General features: G+C 39.8%; 1 protein-coding gene across 3 annotated transcripts in view; it reads left to right on the forward strand.

Moving 5' to 3' along the window:
- Hectd2 (HECT domain E3 ubiquitin protein ligase 2) overlaps positions 1-21,770 on the forward strand; it is an 81,117-nt gene that overhangs the window by 26,030 nt on the left and 33,317 nt on the right. For all 3 annotated transcript variants that reach the window (XM_028882874.2, XM_028882873.1, XM_028882872.2), the window contains exons 3-6: positions 14,041-14,179; positions 15,046-15,148; positions 18,903-18,992; positions 20,820-20,884. In XM_028882874.2, coding sequence (XP_028738707.1) covers positions 14,041-14,179; positions 15,046-15,148; positions 18,903-18,992; positions 20,820-20,884 — 397 coding nt within the window. The remainder of the gene's footprint in view (positions 1-14,040; positions 14,180-15,045; positions 15,149-18,902; positions 18,993-20,819; positions 20,885-21,770) is intronic.

A 21,770-nucleotide genomic window follows, 5' to 3' on the forward strand; every position in this document is an offset into this window, starting at 1 on the left:
GTAGGTTTTAACTCCTATTTTTTTGTTTGTTTTTTGTTTTTGTTTTTCGAGACAGGGTTTCTCTGTGTAGTTTTGCGCCTTTCCTGGAACTCACTTTGTAGACCAGGCTGGCCTTGAACTCACAGAGATCCACCTGCCTCTGCCTCCTGAGTGCTGGGATTAAAGGCGTGCTCCACCACCGCCCAGCTTGATGCCAATATTTTTAAGTGGATCAAACCTTTTATCCTTTGAGTACATATTTTGATTCTTCTCTAAGGCTTTTCACAAATCTGTTAATGATTTCCATCAGGAGGATTAGACATATGTTATTAGTGTTTCTTTATATAACTTTTTTTTTTTGAGACAGGATTTGTTTGTGTTAGCCCTGGCTGTCCTGCAACTAGCTCTGTAGACCAGGCTAGCCTCAAACTCATGGAGACCAACCTGCTTCTGCCTCCTGAGTGTTGGGACTAAAGTCATGTGCCACCACCACCCAGCTTTATACAACTTCTTTTGTCATTGAAAATATAAATTATTTACGTTTTCTTCAATGTCCCTTACCCTGTAAAAACACAAGGTACAATCTTAGAAATTAGACTGTACAGTAGGTCTCATGTCAGCATGCACTGCCAAAATGAACATTGTGGTAAGAGTAATTGACCATCTATGTAGTTATTTTGTCTGGCTAGAGCATGGGGGCATCCAAACTTCAAATATTTGTTTTGTGTTTCTTCACCTTTGCCTGATAACATCTTCATTTCTCTGATTTATGTACACCCTCACCCTCACATATATGTTCCATCACACATGGGTCATATCCTAGAGGTATGTGTTTTACACAGTTCCACAACACAGTTAAACAAAGCTATAATTGTGGTAGCATTATAGAAGTAGAGAAATAAAGAAAATTAGATGAATTAGATGAGTTATGGAAGATGATTTCTATTTAGACGTATCAACTGCATAATGTTTATTTTCATAATTTAGAAAGAATTTTTTATTGGACCTTCACAATAGTCAAGTAAAATCTCATCATATTGTTTTCTATTGCTACATAATGAATTGTTGTGATCCGATGGTTTTGAAACAGCACCCAGTTATTAGCTCACAGCTCTGGAGGTCGGAAGTCTGGAAGGATGTCCTAGGTTTTATGCTTAGGATCTGGATAGTCTCCCTATTTTAGGGCCATGTCCACAGGTTTGAGGTTTAGGACTTTAACATATCATTTAAGAGGGTACAGGGATACAATTCGGCACAGCAGGGACCGACCTGTCAACCTCAAGAAAACTGAACTGGGCTATGGAGGATGATAGCAAGTCACACTGTGATCGATAGCAGTGACCTTCGTTTGGACTTTCTGTTTAAATTGCTTAGCCTCTGAGTCTCCATTCTGATTCTACCTAACCCTTTCTCTTTCATTTTATTTATGGGTGTTTATTTTATGCATGGGTGCGTAGCCTGAGTGTGTGTCTGTGTACCGTGTGTCTGTCTGTGTACCATGTGTATGCCAGTCTCTTGCTCTCCTATCTGTACAGATACCTTGATTGTTGTACAAATCCTAAATGGTCTTATAATAAAAACCCAGAGCCAGATATTGGGGTAAATGCTGAAAGATCAGAGAGACAAAGGAATAAGCCACTAGAGAAACTTCTCACCACTACCAAATCCTCAGGCCGAATGGAAGGTGAGATCCTGTCTCCATGAATCCTCTGATTGAATGCCTCTGAGTCCTCAGCCGAAAGGGCTGAGTTCCTGCCTCCTCCCATCTTATATTCCTTTCTCTGCCCAGCCATATCACTTCCTGTGTCAGCCTTTCTAGTGCTGGGATTAAAGGTGTGTGACTCACAAGTACTAGGATTAAAGGTGTGTGCCACCACTGCCTGGCTCTGTTTCTCTCCTAGACTGGATCAATCTTATGTAACCCAGTGTGGCCTTGAACTCACAGAGATCCAGACTGATCTCTGCCTCCCGAATGCTAGGATTAAAGATATGTGCCACCACTGCCTGACCTCTGTGTTTAACTCTGTGGCTGACTCTGTCCTCTGATCTTCAGGCAAGCTTTATTTCTTAAATTACAAATTATCACCACACTTGATTTGTGAACTAGGCTTGTCACTTCATGTGCCTACAGGTTTTTGAGTAGATTCATTGACTAAATATGTTCCACCTAGCCAAACTCCAATTTCTTGCCTGTTTTTCTCTCATAGAAGCCAGTCTTGTGGAATAACTCCCCTTGGAATTTTTGCACATGTCACTCTAGATGGATAGGTCTTTCAGCAGACTTCTTTACCTTACTAGAACTTACTAGAACATCTGGCCATTCTGTCTGAATGTGTCCTTCATCCTGGTGTGTGCACATGTCACAGGTGCTACAGAGAAAGTTCTTCTATTGACTGAAAATTAAACTAGTCGTCTTTGTGGAAGTATTCTTATAATTCCTTGGTTTTGTGAGAAGCCTCTCTCGCTTGTACATGAGGTTATTTCTTCTGAAGTTTGATTCTTAGCAGTTTTATCCTTTGCTTCCTGTCCTGTTGGCAGGACCTATGGCCAGGTATTCTCTTAACAACTTGTCTCCCATCTAATCTCCAAGTGGTGTTATAGAAGCTGAGGAAGCCCAGCGTGGGTTCCCTAACAGCTGAGGGATCCTTTCCTCCCTCCAGATCATGTGACTAGGTAAGCCTGTCAAGTTGGCTGTCCTTTGAAAAAGCTGAGAAGTGTAGGCGTTTTACCTACTACAACAGCTGCTGGAGATGATGCATCTTCCAAAAAAAATGACCCAGAAGATAAGCAAAGTAGGAGTGGAGTTGTGTGGCTAAAAAAAAAAAGTAAAAGTCTTTACTTTTTTGTTTTGTATTTCTCTTTCCCCCCTTTAGACTTATTTAAAACATATTTTTTAAAAAAAGGCATAAAACACCTTTAAAAGAAGTTCTTCCTCAAGCCTTTTGAAAGATGTCTTCTTTTTAGTATTTCAGGAAAGAGTGGATGTGAACTCCGAGTTACCTGGAGGCCGGTGTTTCATTCCCAGTTCGGCTAGTTTATGAGTTTATTCTTGACAGAGCCTGGTGTGACATGAGCTCTTTAATTCTTACTTGAGAAGTGCATCTCCGTCACTCTGAAATAACCAAAGGAAAAGGTGGACCTAGATCTGTGATTAGATCTGCAGGAGGGTCCTGTGATGTATTTGCAGGGTTAGTCCAGAGTTTCCATTTAGGAGCAGTTTGAAGGAGAGACTGAAATAAGCAGTTAGAGGGAACCCAGTGCTGGCCTTTCTGTCTGGTGAGAGCAAAGGATTTGCCACTTGAGGATTTCTACCTTGAGAGTGTCTCCAAGGCCTCAAGTGACCCTGAGATCCAGGTTTCCTTTGAACATGAACTGATCTTGAGCTAAATCTCTACCACCTTCCCCTAAGCCAGGGTGAGTGTCTTAGTTATTTTCTTAACTATTCCTGGAGAAATGCATATCTGAAAAAATATTTTGCTGCATTGGTTTACTTATGTATTTTACTACTCTATGCTCCTCAAGTGTATATTTTGGGGAGAGAAAGGGCTGTTGTTTTGATCAGAATTAACCTTTTGAAATATCACATTAATGTTTTTCGAAAGCAGGCTCACCTTAAGGCACCCTAAAGAGATGGTAGAAAAATCATCCCTCTAATGGATAGTGTACTTCTCCCTTGTATTCCTACCCCCACAGCAGGCAGTCTCCTACAGAGCACAGACATGCAGCTTCAGAAGTCTGCCTGCTTTTCAGAACTACTTGGAAAGCATAGTTTTCTCTTTCCTGTTCTCTTTTCTATCTGCCCTTCCTAACACATTGTCTTCCCAGTGCTGTGGCTTCACTCCTCTAAACCTTCCCTGCCAGCCATGCGGCCGCCTGTCACCATACAGCCGCCTGTCACCATACAGCCGCCCGTCACCATACAGCCGCCTGTCACCATACAGCCGCCCGTCACCATACAGCTGCCTGTCACCATACAGCCTGTCACCATACAGCCGCCTGTCACCATACAGCCTGTCACCATACAGCTGCCTGTCACCATACAGCTGCCTGTCACCATACAGCCACCTGTCACCATACAGCCGCCTGTCAGCATACAGCCGACCTCCCTGCCAGCTGAACTCATATAGCTCAGCTGTTTTCCTTTTCTCCTCTGTCCTCCTCTGGGCAGCTGCTGAGATTTATAGTGTGTCTGCCCTGGAGCTTTTCTTTTAAATCTTAGTAGAATTGTTCAAGAGTTTTTAAAAAGCTATAAAAATAAGTAGCTCCATGTATGTCGCTATCATATTGTTTTGTTCTGTCTCCTGTATTTTATGTAAATATATATATATATATATAGATAGATAGATAGATAGATAGATAGATATTCTTATTTCCCTACCTAAAAGACAACTATGAGTACATTGTCCAGCAGTTTGGGTTGTTATTTTCAGTTGTTTCATTTAAGTTATTTCTTGTTTTTTTACAACTATATTACATTATATTAGATGTACACCTTCATTCAGACCCCATTTAAAAAATGAATTGTATCCACTTTTTTTTCTTAGCAGAAACAGTACCTCAACAAGTGACTTTATACATACATATATGCCATTTTGTTCATCTGCAAAATATTTGTAAGATATTCCTGGAACTGTGACTGTCAGATCTGGGCATGTACGTATTTCTAATATTCTTGAGTTTTTAGTCCAGCTGTCTCTAGGGCCCAGCATCATGACCCATGTAGTCTGTACTTGGTAGATAATTTACTGAATGAAGAAAGAAATGGGAAGCACTTTTTCTAGGCTGGCCTTTTTACCCTCCTGGGGTATCAAAGCCTTCTCTAGTCTTTTCTGTAAGACAATCTGGTATGAAGCATCTATTTCGATAAAGCATCTTCTACAGAAATAACTTGTATTTCTATGTCGAAGTCTTAAAAGTACCTTTCATTCATGGTTGCATTTTACATACTCTTCATTGAACTTGGTAAAAGGTCCATTCCAAAAGCTAGTGAATGCATCGCTTTATTTGGTTCTGATGACTCAAGTTCTGTGACTTATAACAGTTCCCCACACACTTTCTTCCTTTCTCCCATCCTTGGCTCTATTTTTGCTGAATTATTAGAAAAGTACTCTTATAGACAGTGACATAAACACCACCTGTTATGACTAATCTACTCCGGTCTTTCCCTGTTTCTGCTTCGTGCCAAAACTGAAGTAGTCAAAAGGAGCACAAGCACTGAGCTAAGAGAAGGAACTTCCAGATTATTTCTTTATATCCTTCGCCTGGTGCTCACACTGCCAGCTGACTGCCTGCAGCTGTCCGTCCACTCTTATCCGTTTAACGCTCGTAATCCCTTCTACATTTTTAAATTTATTTATTTATTATAAACAATAAAATATTTTCTCTGTAGAAAATAGTAAAAATGGTAACATTTCCCAATAAGTCCTTTTAAGCCAAATGATAGTTGAATTATACATACAAATATTGATTAGATTCTATGACACAGAAGAGACCTATCTTAACCTGTTCAGAGAGCTATGTTTTACTTAAGTTGTGTAAGTGAGATTCCTATTCATCTTCTCCTTCACTGTTTGAATTATGGCAGACATTTTTCCATGGGGTAATCCATAATCTAAAAAGATTTTAGCCTCCCCTCCTGAAAGTATGGCCAGCATTTTCTTTCATCAGCTTGATATAGTACAAATTCTTATCCTAATAGTGAAATGTTTCACTAAACATTGCCCAGTGATTGGGTAAAACCAGAACTTATTATAAGCCACAGTCATCCCAAGGTCCCCCCTGCTAGGGAGCCTCCCTGGAGCTGCAGGAACTTCACCAGCACACTGGCAGGCCAGCCAAGAATAACTGAGTCTGTGCAGGGTTCTCCTGTTCAGTCTCTCAGTTGCAAAAGAACACAAAGGCAGTCAAGATCTTGGTAATGACAAGTGTCAAAAATGTCTGATTCCCAGCATACTCTGTCTACCGTACAGAAGAAAGCCCTCATCTGGGCTACTGTGATTCCTGGCTCTGTTTGTAAGACAGCTATCTCTGAAGTTCTGCCTTTGACAACATAGAACTTACAGAACCATGTCTGTCTCTTAGGGTTTGAAATTGCAGAGTAATGTTTTGAATCCTTTTAAATCTCTTATGATATGTGCTTGGTAAACCCTTTTTATCAGCTCCTGTTTTTAAATTCTAGAAGAAACTTTTAGTTTTTCCTTCCTCTGCTGTTTCTGTCCTTCGTCTCTAGGTCTCCTGTAGTTCAAAAGCCAGAGCTTCTGACCTCCTGTTTTGTCTTTTCTTTTCCCTTCTTTTCTTTTCTCTTCCCTCACCTTTCTCTTTCCTTCCCTGACTCTTGTTGTTCTGTATTTTGGGAGATTCCCATTTTTTCTTTTCCTTCCTCTCCTTGTCTCCCTGTCTCTCCCTCCCACCATTACTGAGGACGGAGTGCAGAGTTTTGAGAATCCTAGGCTAACACTGTGCAGCAGTGGTCTAGACTGACCCACACTTATGATTCTTCGCCTTCAGCCTCCTGCAGAACTGATATTATAGGCATGCTGCTACATGCCTATAATTTCTTTACTTGTATCTTTAGTTATTAAGAATTCTTTGTCATACTCTGAATATTTTTTACAGAATATAAGAATATTTCTTATGTCATGATTTTTTAATTCATCAGAAGAAAAATCCTGAGAGGTTTCTAATATAGGTTTCTACCCTGCCTCCTTTCATGGATTTTGATTAATTCAAATTTTATTTGTCTTTGTTTTTATCTCTTATCTTCCACATTGGAGGCATTAAATCAGAAGCTTTAGTTTTCTGCTTATCATTTCCAGAAAGGAACCAAATAATTGAAATCTGAGGCATGGGTAAGGTTTATTGACCTTTAAGCTTTATCATAAGGTGATATGGGTGGGCTTCTGTTTAGGGAATTAAATCTGGTTAATTAACATTATTATTTCTTTTGAGGCATGTCAGATTCCCCAAGAAATCTGTAATCTCCTGGGGTATGGGGAGAGGGAGGCCATTGTGGAGTGAAGCTCTATTGAATGTGTGATTTGTTGGGAGGACAGGAGTGCAAGTGTTGTGTTGATTGACTGATCATTTTCAGAAGTCAGTAATTAATTATTTACTACCCTTATTCTTGCTGTTCTTACTATCTGTGTGACATTTCCCCAGTCCACAGTGCCGCTGTTGTATTCTCTCTAAAGAAAATAAATCTCCAGACTTCTGTTGGAGCAGGAGTGGAGGAGGGATGTGGTCCAGTGACAGAGACCAACTAGGGACCTGAGTTTGTCTTCGGTTTTCACTTCAGTTCTTCCTATTTTAGCCTCACTATTTCAATGGCCATGTCCAGATACTGTCTCCTTCAGGAATTCAGTAGTGTAAGTAAAGTTCCATTTTATCTTACTTCATTGAGCCTTGGTGTTCGGCTGTCTTGAATCTTCTGAGTCAGTGTTCACACGTTCTTTTTACCTTTGAAGCTATATAGCCTTTTGTGTATTCTTTTTGAATGTGTGGATTTATGTTGTGAAGGTAACAGAAAACCTTTTGTTGTAGTTTTAATGGAATTTTGAGAGGAATTAAAAGACTTCTCAATTGGCCATTTATCTTGAAAAGCCTCCACTTGTCCCTTTAAAAAAAAATTTATTGTGTATTTGTATGTACCCATGTATGTTTATATGTGTATGCATATATGTATATGTACACCATATACATGCAAGTTCCCACAGAGACCAGAAGAGGGCATCAGATCCCCTTGAACCATCTTGGGAAGTTATGATTGCCAGATGTGAGTGTTGGGAACCAAGCCCAGGTCTTCTGCACCCTTTATTTGTTTAAAGATGAGACGTGAAATTCTGAGAGATGACTTGATTCACACAAAGTCATATTTTCCATTATCTATTTGCATTATAACAACCACCTAAAAACTTAGTAATTAAAACAATGGCAATGTTTATTTAATATCATAAATGTGTAATTTGGAAGGGGATCTTTTTTTCTTTGAGCATCATCTGAGTTGGCTTGAAAATGAGGGACCTAAAGCCACCTGATAGCTTGCTGAACATTAATGTGGCTGGATTCTTGGACTGTAGATTGGACTGGAACAAGGCACCTACATGTGGCCTTTGTATGTGGCTTCCTAGCTTCTGTACAGCATAATGACTGAATTACAAAACTGAATATCCCCGAAGAGAAAGCCAAACAAAACTTGCAAGGCCTTTTATAATCAAGTCATGATTTGTACCACAATTTATTAACAGGGATTCTGTAAGATCGGCCCATATTCAAAGAGATGGCAATAAGACTCAGCCTGTTTTACTTTAATTTTTAAATTTTATTTATTTATTTTACATCCCAACCTCTCTCTCCTCTCCTTCAAGTCCTTCCTCCTCCATTTCTATTCAGAAAAAAGGTTAGGCCTCCCAAGGATATCAACAAAACATGGCATATCAAGTTGCAGTAAGACTAAGCATCTTTCCTTGTGTTAAGGCTGAGCAAGACAACACAATATGAGGAGTAGGGTCCCAAAAGCCAACAAAAGAGTCAAATACAGCCCCTGCTCCCACCGTTAGGAGTCCACAAGAGGACCAAGCTACACAATCATAACATATATGCAGAGGGCCTAGGTCAGTCCCATGCAGGCTACCTGGTTGTTAGTTCAGTCTCTGTGAGCTCCTTTGAGCCCAGGTTAGTTGATTCTGTGGGTTTTGTTGTGATTCCCTTGACCTCTCTAGCTCCTACAATCCTTCCTCCCTCTGTTCATCAGGATCTCTGAGCTCTGCCTAAAATTTGGCTCTGATGACAGTTGAGCTAGACACCAATCTATGAGTATAGCAAAATATCATTAGGCATCATTACGTTGACACTTTTTTCCCAGTCATGTTTGGTTTTTCCCAGGTCTCTGGTCTATCCAGCCTCTGGGTCCTGGAGCTCCAGGCAGTGTCAGGTGGGTTCACTCTTCTGGCATGGGTCTGAGGCTAGAACAGTCATTGGTTGGCCACACTCTCTGCACTATCCTTACCCCAGCACATCCCATAGGCCGGAAAGACTGTTAAGTCAAAGGTTATGTGGCTTGCTTGGTGTTCCACTTCCTCCACTGGGTAGACTCCATATTTTGATTGAAGGAACATCAAAGAATCTATGGGCATATTTTAAACTACCATATCTGTGGATATAATATATAGACCCAGGAAAAGAAGATAGGGCTTTTGATTCCTCCAAAACTGTCCTTAAAGCATGCTGTAGAGCAGAACCCTGTCCCTGAAATGAGGTTTTTAGGTGGTGGGTACATTTTACTTTCCTTTGCTACTTCATCTTCTCTATTACAGGTCACGATATTAATCACATTGATAAGAGATTTTTTTAAATATTTGATTGTTTTGTCCATTTTGTTTTTGAATAGTTGTCAGAACACAGTCCAAGAATGGAGTCATGTGAGAATTGTGAGTGCTTGTGAGAAAACTCATAAGAAAACAAGACGTGAGTCTTGTAACCTCAGTTTCTTCAAAACACAGAATTGATCTTGAAATTTGTCTTGTGTAGCACACAGGAGTGAGTTTACTTCAGCTGTTGTTATTTATATGACTCATATGTGATTCACATTCATATTCCATGTTCTATGGAAAAACATGTTTGTACCACATGCAGCTTGTCCTTGTGATTGTAAACTTTACTCAGGTGACTCTTCTTAACCTTCAGAGTATAAATTATCTGATGCTCGGAATAAAGTTGGCTATTGCACGAGACTTTAGTCTGCCTCATTTTTAGGCTCTACTCTCCCAGGTTCATGCCTCCAGCTAGAGCAGTAAACAAATAGTTACAATATAAAGAATCTCGAAGAGCTGATAATCTTAAGCAAAGAAAGGGTGAGCTACTCGCAGTCAGGCAGTCCATTCAGTTACACGCCCAAGTTGGCCTTTCAGGTTTTCTGCAACCTTGGGAATGACTGACCATTTTATGTCAGAGCTGGCTTCCCAAGAGCTTCAGTGACTAAGGTTAACAGAGTAACTCAGGAAGCAACAGATCCAGTCCCTTATTTTCAAGGCTTGTGCTTTTTAGTTACTTTGGAAACTTAGGGTGTAACATTTTGCTGCTGTGTATTAAAAGCAGCAACTCTTTGTATGTCGTTACTTCCTCGTCAGCAGCACACAGACCCAGGTCCCTTCTCTTGAACACACAGTCTACACAGACACTCTTGTTTATCTCTGAGCTACTTTTGTCATATGTGATGGCTACGCAGGAACAGTCTTTATATGGCCAACCAAAATGTCAGTTTTCATTTTGACTGCTGCAGTTGTAGAAAGCTATATATACCATTTTCAACTAGTCAACCAGTAGACATAGTGAGATGGCAAAATGTTGATTATCTCACTCTGCTACATAACTGTATTATAGTCCACACACATCTTAATATACTACCAGCCCTCACCACAGTCACGTTCTCCTTACATTGGCTTCAAGTGTTTTACTTAATGTTTCTAAGCAACCAACTCAAATTGGCAGCAGTTTATTAAAAGGAAGGAAAATGATTACTGCTTATCAATTTAGCACGGAGTGTTCCCGAGTATTGGCTGAATGAAACATAAATGACAGGTTTTCACAAATGTAATTTTGCTTTTTTACTGTATTACAATATCCTCCGATATTGCAGTTGCATATGTCAGGACGAAGATTTTCCTGTTCTATTTATGATATTGATATGAGGTTTAATTAATCACCATAGTTATTGTTTTTTTTCTTTTGAATTAGATTTTAATAAACCATCTGTGAGAAAAGGCAGAAAGCCTATCTCTAGAAACAATGCCTTGATATTTGGGGACATAGGAGCAGCTGTGAGCTGTTATTTTTCTTCCCTTAATAGCTAAATGTCACATCCTGTAATTTGGCTTTCATTCACTGATATGAGCAAAGGATTCAGCTCCTTTCAGACTTAGATTTCATTAACATGTGTGTTAACATTCTGAAGGTTTTTTTTTTCAGTCAGGTTATCTTTAGAACTAAAAATAGAACGCCTGATTGGCCTCCAATTGCCTCACTGGCCTTAGCATTACCAGTTCTCTTATATAAGACCCCCCCCTCCCATTCTCCAACGCTGGCAAAATCAAGTTTTCTTACTAACTTGATTTCACTGCTCTTCTACCTCAGCATGGTATTAATAAAAGTGAGTGGGTATAAAAATGTACATGCATATAGGCTTAGTTTGTGAATAAGTTAATTCACAGTTGAATGAGTCTGTTTGTGTTTAATAGTGGGTGTTGATAGCCAGGTTGGGAAAAGTGTGTGGGAAGGGCTAGGGAAGGGTAAGCCTAGTGAAGAGTGAGAAAAAACTAGAAGCATCCCGAAAAATCATTGTAACAAGACTAGGCTTTATTTCTTTTCTGCTAAAATGCCTTTTCCTGTTAATAAAAATTTCTAAACTTACGTCATTTATGGAAATATTTAATTTTACTTGTTAATAAATCGAGCCTTTATCAAATCTTTTTTACATTACAAATCACTAGACCTTTAATGTTTATATACTTAGTAAGAGATATAAAATAATCATGGAAACCAAGAAATGTAATCATCTATTGTGTGGTCAGCATCACTGTCGTCTCACTCACAGCACTGAGTAGTACATCACAGCGTAACTCCTAGACAGGCAGCATCAGCATCACCTGAGCCTGTTAGGAATCAGTCTTAAGTCTGTCCCACCCTGCTTCATTGCACACTCCCAGGGGGCTCAGCCATCAGTGTTCCAAGCTTGCTTAGTAAAGCTTGAAAGCCACACTCTCTGGAGTATGGAAAACTGAAAACTCTACTATCTTCTAATATGAAAGTTTATTTTAAAATAGACTGTCTTAGTTAGCTTTTTATAACTGGGACCAAATAACCTGAGAAAATCCATTTACAGGGAAGAAAGACTTCTTTGGAGTCACTGTTTCAGTCTGTTGTCACTTAGCCCGTTATGCATGGGACAGAGGTGGAGAAGAGCAGTTGCTCATCTCGAGGCAGCTGGAAAGTGAGAGAGAGAGAAAATGAGTCTGAGGAGAAGATAAAGCTCTTTGAAGGCACACACTTCTAATAAGTAACTGCAGTGCTTTGAGTGAAAATGACCTCCATAAGCTCATAGATTTGAATGCTTGGTCACCAGGGAGTGGCACTATTTAATAGGATTAGGAGGTGTGGCCTTGTTGGAGCAAGTGTGTCAATAGAAGTGCGCTTTGAGGGTTCAAAAGCCCAAAAGCCGGGCCCAGTGACTCTCTTCCTGATGTCTGTAAATCCAAATGTAGAGCTAACTCTTAGCACTTCTCCAGCACCATGTCTACCTGCATGCCACCATGCTCCCTGCCGTTATAATGGACTGAACCTCTGAAGCTGTTTGCAAGCCCTAATTAAATGCTTTCCTTTATAAGAGTTGCCCTGGTCAGGTGTCTCTTAACAACAAAGAACACTGACTAAAAGAGTTATTAACCTTCTTGCTCTAGTTAGGCCCCACCTCCTAACAGTCCATTCAACTCCTATCTCATCAGTAGACTAATTCATTGATGGCATCAGCACCCTGATGGTCATTTACTACTTACTGAACATTGTTCTTAGTGTTAAATATACTTCAAGGAAGAAAAACACATTAGAAGAGATTTAGATTCCAATTTTGTTAATCAAAAAGATATAAAACACTAAAAGGAAAAGTAGATAAAATCAGCTAATGCAGTTATGAGAGAATTTTCTGTTTTCTAAAATAAAATTTAAAAGCCAAATGCCAGATTCTGTGATTATAGCAGCAAAAACAGTACAACTTTTCATTCTCTCTAAATCACTACTTAAAACATGGGTTAACTGTGTATCAGTGTTTAAAATCATGAACATAAGTTACAATAAAATTAATATAAAATGGCCACCTAAACCCCTAAAGATAAGCAGAACATATAACCAAAATAAGTTCTCCCTGGTGTTAGCTGCTGGGCAGAAGGTATCAGGAGAACGAAGCAAAGCTGTCTGGTGGACCTTGGAATAAGAGTTTCAGAATACTAGTTTCAAAACAGTAAGAATCCACTCCTAAGCTCCGGAGGCATGTTCTAGAACAAAGGCTGACACACTGGAAGGGTTTTGACAAGAGCAGGTGAATGTCGGTCTCATGATTAGGTCTGTGGGAAGCAATGAGCTCCCTGAAAATTGTCTGTGATAACTGATGGCCTTCCCAGCCCAGGGAATGCAAACTGAGCTTATAACAGAACTGAGCAGCACAGGGGCCGAAGAAAAAGACTGTGTGAGTGAAAGCAGAAGGGGGATGTGGATAATAGAGATCTCAGAAAGCAGACTTCCATTTGTGTAGATTCTACACGGAAACAGCAGATGACAGAGGTGTACGAGGTTCTGAGAGTTCAAAAATAACATTTTCAAGTAAAACAGCAACAAAAAGGATCATGGTCAAATTTTGTAATTTTCAATTACAAATATTTATTATAACAAGGAACTAAGGAATGGCCTTGAAGACAGTGAAAACACATGAGAAATGCCTGCCCACAATAAGATCTTATGTATATGTAACTGCTTGACGAAAATGATAGAGCACTTGAAAGAACAAATATAGGTCAGCACAAAACTGAGATATAAGGGGACAGGGAAGTAAGCTCTTACTTATTATGTACATTGATAAGAAAATGCTAAGACTTACAAGTGATAGAGGACATGTATAAGTGATTTGCATGTTTCTAAAGCGTTAGTAAGCATTAGTAATATTAAGTTTCACTGAAACGATCCTTGAAAGACACCTTTAAAAAGGAAGGAGAGAGAAAATTATACATTTCATTGATAAAATGGCTTTGGGGAGAAATGGAGGTAGGTAGTAACTCTGTATTTATGTAAGGTATGGCCAGATAGCTGTTAAAGGCTCTGAATTTATGGAAGGCATGGCCTAATAGCTATTAGACGTGAAATGCCGCGGAGTGCCATTCACTGGGATGGGGTTTTTGTTACATGATCCCAAAGTGAATGCCTTATAAAATACTCTGTTTTCTGTTTGAGTTGGGTTACCCTAATATTTGCTAACTTGGACGAGTTTTGATTCATTACATTACAATCTCTTCCGCTTCGCAGTGAGAGACCTCCCACCAATTTGTCTTGATGTTAGACAAAAACAGCGTATGTCTCTGGATGCATTACCATCTGAAGTAAAGGTCCCAGCCCTTCCAGAACCTGCCCTTCCTAGCCAGCCCAGAAGTGTGAAAGACTTTGAGTAAGTTCCAACTCACTCTTTTGTGTAGACTGATAGTGATCTATCTGCATGGCAATGCTTTACATGGCTTAACATCTTTACCTGAAAAATTAGCTGAACTTACAGATTGTTGTAAGGTGTCAGACAAAGGGAAGACACAGAAGACATCTTGACAACTTACCTCAAGTTGAAGTTATAAATAAATGTGTGAATAATGGATAGTGGATATGTTGTAGTAAAAGAAACCAAGCACCAAGAGAATCTTCAGTTAGGATTGGCTTAAAAGGGTGTGTCAATAAAATAGTGAATTCTAACACACACACACACACACACACACACACACACACACACACACACACGAATTCATCTACTATGTAGCATACTATAAAAGCTGTCAGAAAGTCAAAATGCATAATTTGAAACACTAAAGTGGGAATGGCAAAGTAGAGACTCAAGCTGTAAATCACAAAAGCTCCAGGAGCCGGATGGTGAAGGAAAAGGAAGAAATGAGAAAGGAACGTGTCAAAGGTGAGCTGTTTTAGCTGGGCAGGATAGTACATATCAGTGATTCTAGCACTCAGAAGCCTGAGGCAGGAACACCCCAAATCTGAGTCCAACATGGACTACAGAACAACACTCTCTTGGGGAAAAAAAACTTTTGAAAAAATAGGTAAATGAAAAGAGGGTAAAGCTAAATTAATATTTTAATGCAATTAACTACAGACTTATATGCTATTTTTATATCAACTATAACAAATTTGTGTTGTTTGCATTACTTAAAATTATATAATGACATTTTTTAAAAAAGAAATGCTGTTTTTTCTGAATGATGTTTCTCTCCACTTATGGTTAATATATGGTTTTGTTTGTTTTGCTTTGTTTTTTAGGGAAGATTTAGAAAAAGCTGAGTCAACAGGAAATTGGAAAACAGTACATGCATTTTATATAACAGCGTTTGATTCCTTTCCAGAATTAAATGCTGCATTTAAGGTACTAAATAATATATAAAAGATACTTTCCATTCGCTTATAATCTTAAATAAAAAAATCATTTTATAGTTAGTATTGACTTAAACAGTGTGTTTTTTTAATTATATGTATTGTCTTAGTTAGGTTTTTATTGCTGTGAGGAGACTCTTATAAAGAAAACATTTAATTGAGGGGGCTTTGTTGGTTAAATGGCACACTGCTCTTGGTTGGCCGACGCCTGCGGCGGCCATGCCAGCGGAGAAGAGTGCTGGTCAGAAGAATCACAAGCCATAGTTACCTTTTTAGAGCTTTATTGGGAGAGAGCGCGGGGGGGGGGGGGGGGGGGGGGGGGGGGTAAGGAGGGAGAGAGGACAGACGGAAGGAAGGAGCAGAAAGGAAAGAGAGGGCCCACCGGCTTTTTAGGCTGGGACTGGGACGCCGTAGCAGGCTGATGACATAATTAAGGGCCGAATCCTTACATCCCAGACTTTCGCTTATTAAAAAAGCAGGTAGATGGGACTGGGGAATCGTCCCTCTCAAAAACTACTTCCAGCTGACTTTTGGACATTGGTTGGCTCTGGGGGGAATGGAGAAGGGGAGTTTTCCGAGGTAGACAGGCGTTGTGGAATGCTGTGTGTCATCCGTTTGCTCTGGAGACATGTATCCCTCTTGGCTATGGCTGGGAACTTTTTGTTTGACAAGATGCTGGTGACACAGAAAAAAAAAAACTTAGATAAAAGAATCATTATTATTTTATGTTGATATTTATCTGAGGTAGATCTGGCCTGTCCCTATGGATTTTGAAACATGTTAAGCTTTATCAGAGACAGATTATTTTAAAGCACCTGGGTTTTTTTTTTTGTTTTGTTTTGTTTTGTTTTGTTTTGTTTTAACTAGTTTGGCATCCAGGAGCCAGGTGATCAATTGTTGAAAGCATCTCACAGTAATAGATGTTTACATTAAAGTCTTTTTTGTAGCGCCCAGACGCTTTTGGGTCTGGGGGTGTAAATAACTTTAGCTGTTACAGTTTCTTACTTGTTGAACTCTGGACTCCGGTTCTGTGGTGGTCCTGTACCATTAGCTGAACAGTGAGTTAGTACAGGGAACTGGGAAGAGAAAAGCTTGTGGTGCATGAGAATTTATTTTTTTGGAATTAGGGACAAGGCAAAGATCAGGCCCCTGTCTGTATTCATGTGAGAAACACAGGCAGTGGATCTGGAGTGAAGCAATGAGCTCTTATTTTAGGTGGAAATCTTTTTTCATTAAGTAACTCTGAAAGTGCAATTAAATCTGGTGAGGTGAATAAGGCTGTCCTCTGTACCCGACAATAAAGGAGAGGTGGCATCCCAAAACTCCCAGGACTGAGTCAGTGGCTCTGGTGTCCAGAAGGAAAGGAACGGATCACTCCCCTGCTGCATTCTGGGTCCCCTGCCATGTCTGTAGCCAAGCCTAGGTCTGCTGGAGGTCTTAGCTTACCCATGCATCTTGGTGCCTGGGGGCAGTCAGCTGACTCATTGTCTTTCTAGGTGGCACTTTTAACAAGGTTGTTGATGGCCTGGCAGGGCATTTGCTAGCCGGTGGCCTTTTCCGAACTTAAAACAGGGACCCAACAGCTTTTGAGAGTCAGCGAGTGCCAGCACTTGGCAATTTGTTTTCAGGCTTTTATCTCTCCCCTGGCACACCTTACATGTCACAGATGACTCTCTTGCCTGTGGGGTCAGGAGCCTTGCTCTCCAGATGCTTAAATTTTAGTCGGGGAGGTCTGGGGAACAAGAGACGGATTTTACTCCGTGTCCTGAATTTTTTTGATGACTGGTGACTTAAGGACAGCCTTTTGGAAGATCTGCCAGTAGGCAGATTATAAACCGATCCTTTTGGAAGACTTGTCTGAGGCTATAAGTTGATTTTTTGCTTAAGAGCCATCCTGACTACTGTAAACTTATTTGCATGGATCTTAGCCACTTCCAGACCCGTCTGTGCTTCTCAAGGCAGTTTGAGAATGGGTGGGTGGCGTTAAGGTGAGTTAGGCGAGTCGTAGAAGCCACCCAAGCCCGCCCATTTGAGCCCGCCCACTGTCGGCAGAAGTCGGACAGAAAAGGTTGCACATGGCAGACACAGAAGTAGGGAAGGAGAAGGGTTCAGAGCTTTAGCAGAAAGCTTGGAGATAAAGTAACTTCTTATTTGCCTGTTTGCTAGCAGAAGTTCCCGAGACACTGTTATGTGGCCAGATTTCCCCGTGCCTGCCCCTATCCGCCAATGTAGGTGGCAAATGTATCTTCCCCTTTGTCTCATGGCTGTAGCCGAGAGAAAAATAAAAAATTAAAATAACAAACCAGGATCAGACTACAATCTCGGGTGTCCCCGAGAGTGGAGAGAGATCTATGAATCAGCTCAAGTCACGAGTCCTCTTCATCAAGGGATCATGAGGGTTGCGACTGTACTGTAGTTGGTCCACCATTGAACCACAGACACCATTTACCCCCTCTTCAGGAGTGACAATGTGCCTGCCCTTGCCAGTACAGCCCGAGGACAACCCCCAGGGTGTCCGTTGCAAAGAATATAGCTCAGACTACAGCCGCGAGAACGGCGGACTCACTGTGGTGACGGCAGCTGTGTGGGGGTCCAGTGGAGGCAGCGAGGGACTCACGCGCTTGTGCGAGCTCTAGTCTCACTGGATATGGGAGGAGGGGGCAGCGGTCACAGCAGATCCTCAGTGCTCGGTGGTATATCTGAGTTGTGGCACCAATGTTGGTTAAACGTGCACTGCTCATTGCGGGCGGCCATGCCGGCGGAGGAGAGTGCTGGTTGGAAGAATCACAAGCCATAGTTACTTTTTAGAGCTTTATTTGGGGGGAGAAAGAGAGGGGGGGAGAGAGGAAGGGAGAGAGAGGGAGAGAGAGGGAGAAAGGACAGACGGAAGGAAGGAGCAGAAAGGAAAGTGAGGGACACACAGCGGGCCCACCTGCTTTTTAGGCTGGGACGACATCACAGGTTAATGACACAATTAAGGACTGAGTCCTTACAGGCTTGCTTACAGTTCAGAGGTTCAGTTTATCATGGCGGGGAGCGTCGCAGCATGCAGGTGGACATGGTGTTGGAGAAATGGCTGAGTGTCTTACATCTTGCAGGCAACGGAAGTCACTGACTATCACACTGAGTGAAGCTTGAAAAAAAGACCTCAAAGCCCACACCACCATGACACACTTCCAACAGATGTGTGGCCCAGATTAAAGTGTGCCTTCCAGCCTCAAGGTCTGGATAAAAGGCATGTGTCATCCAGCCTCCTCCAACAAGATCACACCTCCTAATAGTGCCACTCCCTATAAGCTTATGGAGGCCAAACACATTCAAACTACTATATGTATCAAAATACTATTTGTGATTTAGTAAATATTGTATTTATTTCACCATTATTAATGTTTGATTTCTTTCTGTTTTAAAAACATTATTAAAATCTTTCTTATGTACTCATTTACTCTTTGGGGGTCATCAGACAATAATATTAGTTGAGATAAAAAAGTATGGTTCAGATGTTATTAAGAATAATACATGGCCGGGCGGTGGTGGCGCACGCCTTTAATCCCAGCACTCGGGAGGCAGAGGCAGGCGGATCTCTGTGAGTTCGAGGCCAGCCTGGTCTCCAAAGCGAGTTCCAGGAAAGGCACAAAGCTACACAGAGAAACCCTGTCTCGAAAAAACCAAAAAAAAAAAAAAAAAAAAAAAAAAAGAATAATACATGATTTGCCAAACATTTAATTCTTTAATTGAATTTGCAGAAAGATGCCACTTCCTCATTTAATACAATTGAGGACTCTGGGGTTAACACTAATTTGGTGAATGCTGTATTCGATGCCTTACTTAACACTGTAAGTATTGTTAATGGACATATTCCTGTAGTATAATTTTATGTTCTTTATTGCACAACTCTTTTTATTTTTTAAAAAAAGATTTATTTTTATTTTTAATTCGTGTGTATGTTTGTGTGAATGTATGCTATGTGTGAAAGGGTACTCACAGAGACCAAAGAGCACATCTAATCCCCTAGAGCTGGAATTAGAGAAGGTTATGAGCTTACTGTGTGGGTGCTGGGAATTGAACTCAGGTCCTTTGGAAAAGGAGCAAGTGTTCTTCACCACTGAGCCATCTCTTCAGCTCCTCTATTTCAAGTGCAGTCACTTTATAACATAAATTCAGTAGAAATTCAGATATAATTTTATGATAAATAGAATTGGAATTTCCAGAAAATTGGATCATTCTTATCCTAATTAATTGAGAAGGAAACAAAATACTTCTGTATCTAGTCTGTATTTAGAAAGACTTTTTAAACTCATGCAAAAGTGACTTGTATGATTCTCAAAGTTTAGTTCTGAATCAGTCACAGGAAGTGCTATTAACACTGTCTCAGAGTCAGTAGGTCTTGAGTATAAATTAAGAATTTTCTTTAGTTTGTTAATGTAACTAATCATATACTTTTATTTTCAAAGGTCAAACCAGCCTTGAAAAGTTGGAATAAATCCTACATGGCCATAATGTGTAATCCTTTTAGTGTTTTTGGCTCAATTTGTAGTATTTTGTTGAGTGTTTAATCTATGCTTAAGAAAGATATTGGTCTATACCAATGGTTCTCAACCTTCCTATTCTGTGACCCTACAGTTCCTCATATTGTGGTGACCCCCAACCATAAAATTATTTTCATCATTACTTCATAACTGTAATTTTGCTACTGTTATGAATCATGTAATATTTTTGGAGATAGAGGTTTGCCAAAGGGATCATGGCCCACAGGTTGATTACAACTGATCTATACTTTTCTTATGATTTTTTTTTTGTTTGGGGCATTAGGTAATTTTTTTTCTTTTATTTGGCTATTCAATTCCAAAGGTCATCCCTGAAAACATATGTACACATAGCATTATACAGACTGAGCAGGTTATACTTGTGTGTGTGTGTGTGTGTGTGTGTGTGTGTGTGTGTGTGTTTCATATACATATACACATGTAACAGCTAGTGAAAAAAGAAACCATGAATTTGAAAGAGTGAAGAGGGCTGTAGAGGAGAATTTGGAGAAAGGAAAGAGAAGGGGGAATAATGTAATTATATTATAATCTCAAAAGAAAATGCAATTTTAATAGAACATAACTTGGTTGCACTTGCTAAATTACCAAGCCTAACTTGTTAGGATTAAATGCATCACAAATAGCCAGGTATAATTGTGCATACTTGTAATCCCAGCACTTAAGAAGCTGAGGCAGATCAAATGTTCAGGGCCAGCCTGGATTACATATTGAAACCTTTGGCACAAAAAAGGTATATTTGATTCTATGTATATATATCCAAAATATATGCCTGCCATTTTAAATTAGTGAACACGATACTGTTCATGATTTTGTCCTCTCAAGGAAAGGAAAATTAAATTGTTTTTCAGTTACATAAAATTATTGCTGGTCATTAAAGGATGACCATAAATATTTCTGAAGATTGTACTCTATGTATCCCAGAGAGCAAACTCATAATAGTCTACATCATTAATGCTCCCTGGAGTTCTCAGGTGTGAAATGGATACTCTTCTTAGTACCATTCTACAGTCATTAAGTCTGCTTGTAATTATCCAGATAGATCTGTAAACAAAATGAATGTAAAATCACAAAATATCTTAGCCATTATTATATCTTATTATTTTCTTTTGCTTCCAGCCTCAAGATATTCAGAAATCAGTATTGAAGGGAATCATTAACAGCCTGTTACGAGAATGGAAAGGGTAATTGTAACTTGTTTTTAATCTGTATAGATGACGTAGATATGTATCTCATCTATCCTTAATATAGGTATGTTTTACACTTAGGAAGTATCTTAGATGGGTTTTAATATTGACATGGATCAGAAAGGATCATAGAATACTTGAAACAAAACTGTTTAGTTTACCAAGATTTGTGATTTCTTGGGATCTGTAAATAAGCATAATAAAATCAATGAATCTTTCAAAACTATGTAAATATTTCTGTGTGCAGGCATATGTGCTATGCAAATATAGGATGAGTACTAATCAGTAACCTTGGGCTTCTGGGTAGCCAGTACAATTTTCTCAGAAAATAAATTACTAGTCTTAAAGAAAACTTGTCTTACTTAGCAGAAAACCCAGGTGAGCATCTCAGGCCAAATGGCCTTGGCTACTTCCTGAGCATACCAACAGAAACATCCTCAAGAACAGAAGACAAGCTCATAGATACTCTGTTTCCTGTGCCTACTAATTCATGTAAACATAAACAACAGTACTAGTTTGATGGAGTCCACTGGGAATGGTAAGGACTTGAGACAAAAGCAATAGATAAAACCCAAGTCCGGAACCTACAGCAGTCGCTTGTCAGAAGCCTTGATAGCTAAGTGCTGCCTTTAACCTGGGATCCAGTTCAGGATCTTGGATTACATAGGATTTCATGTCCAGAAGGCTCCTGCTGTGCATCTGTGACAGTGCACTGTAGACCTAGACCATGTGAGAAACATGGTTAGATTTGAGACTAAAAATCTCTTACAAAACTGATAATGTTAAAATCAAGATTAACACTGAAAAAAAAAATACTATTTTTCAGGATGCCCAAACTAAAATTCTTTTAGTTCGCAGGTAGATGTGAATTGGTTTATAGACA

Source organism: Peromyscus leucopus, chromosome 1 (genome assembly GCF_004664715.2).
Source record: "Peromyscus leucopus breed LL Stock chromosome 1, UCI_PerLeu_2.1, whole genome shotgun sequence".
Classification (NCBI taxonomy): domain Eukaryota; kingdom Metazoa; phylum Chordata; class Mammalia; order Rodentia; family Cricetidae; genus Peromyscus; species Peromyscus leucopus.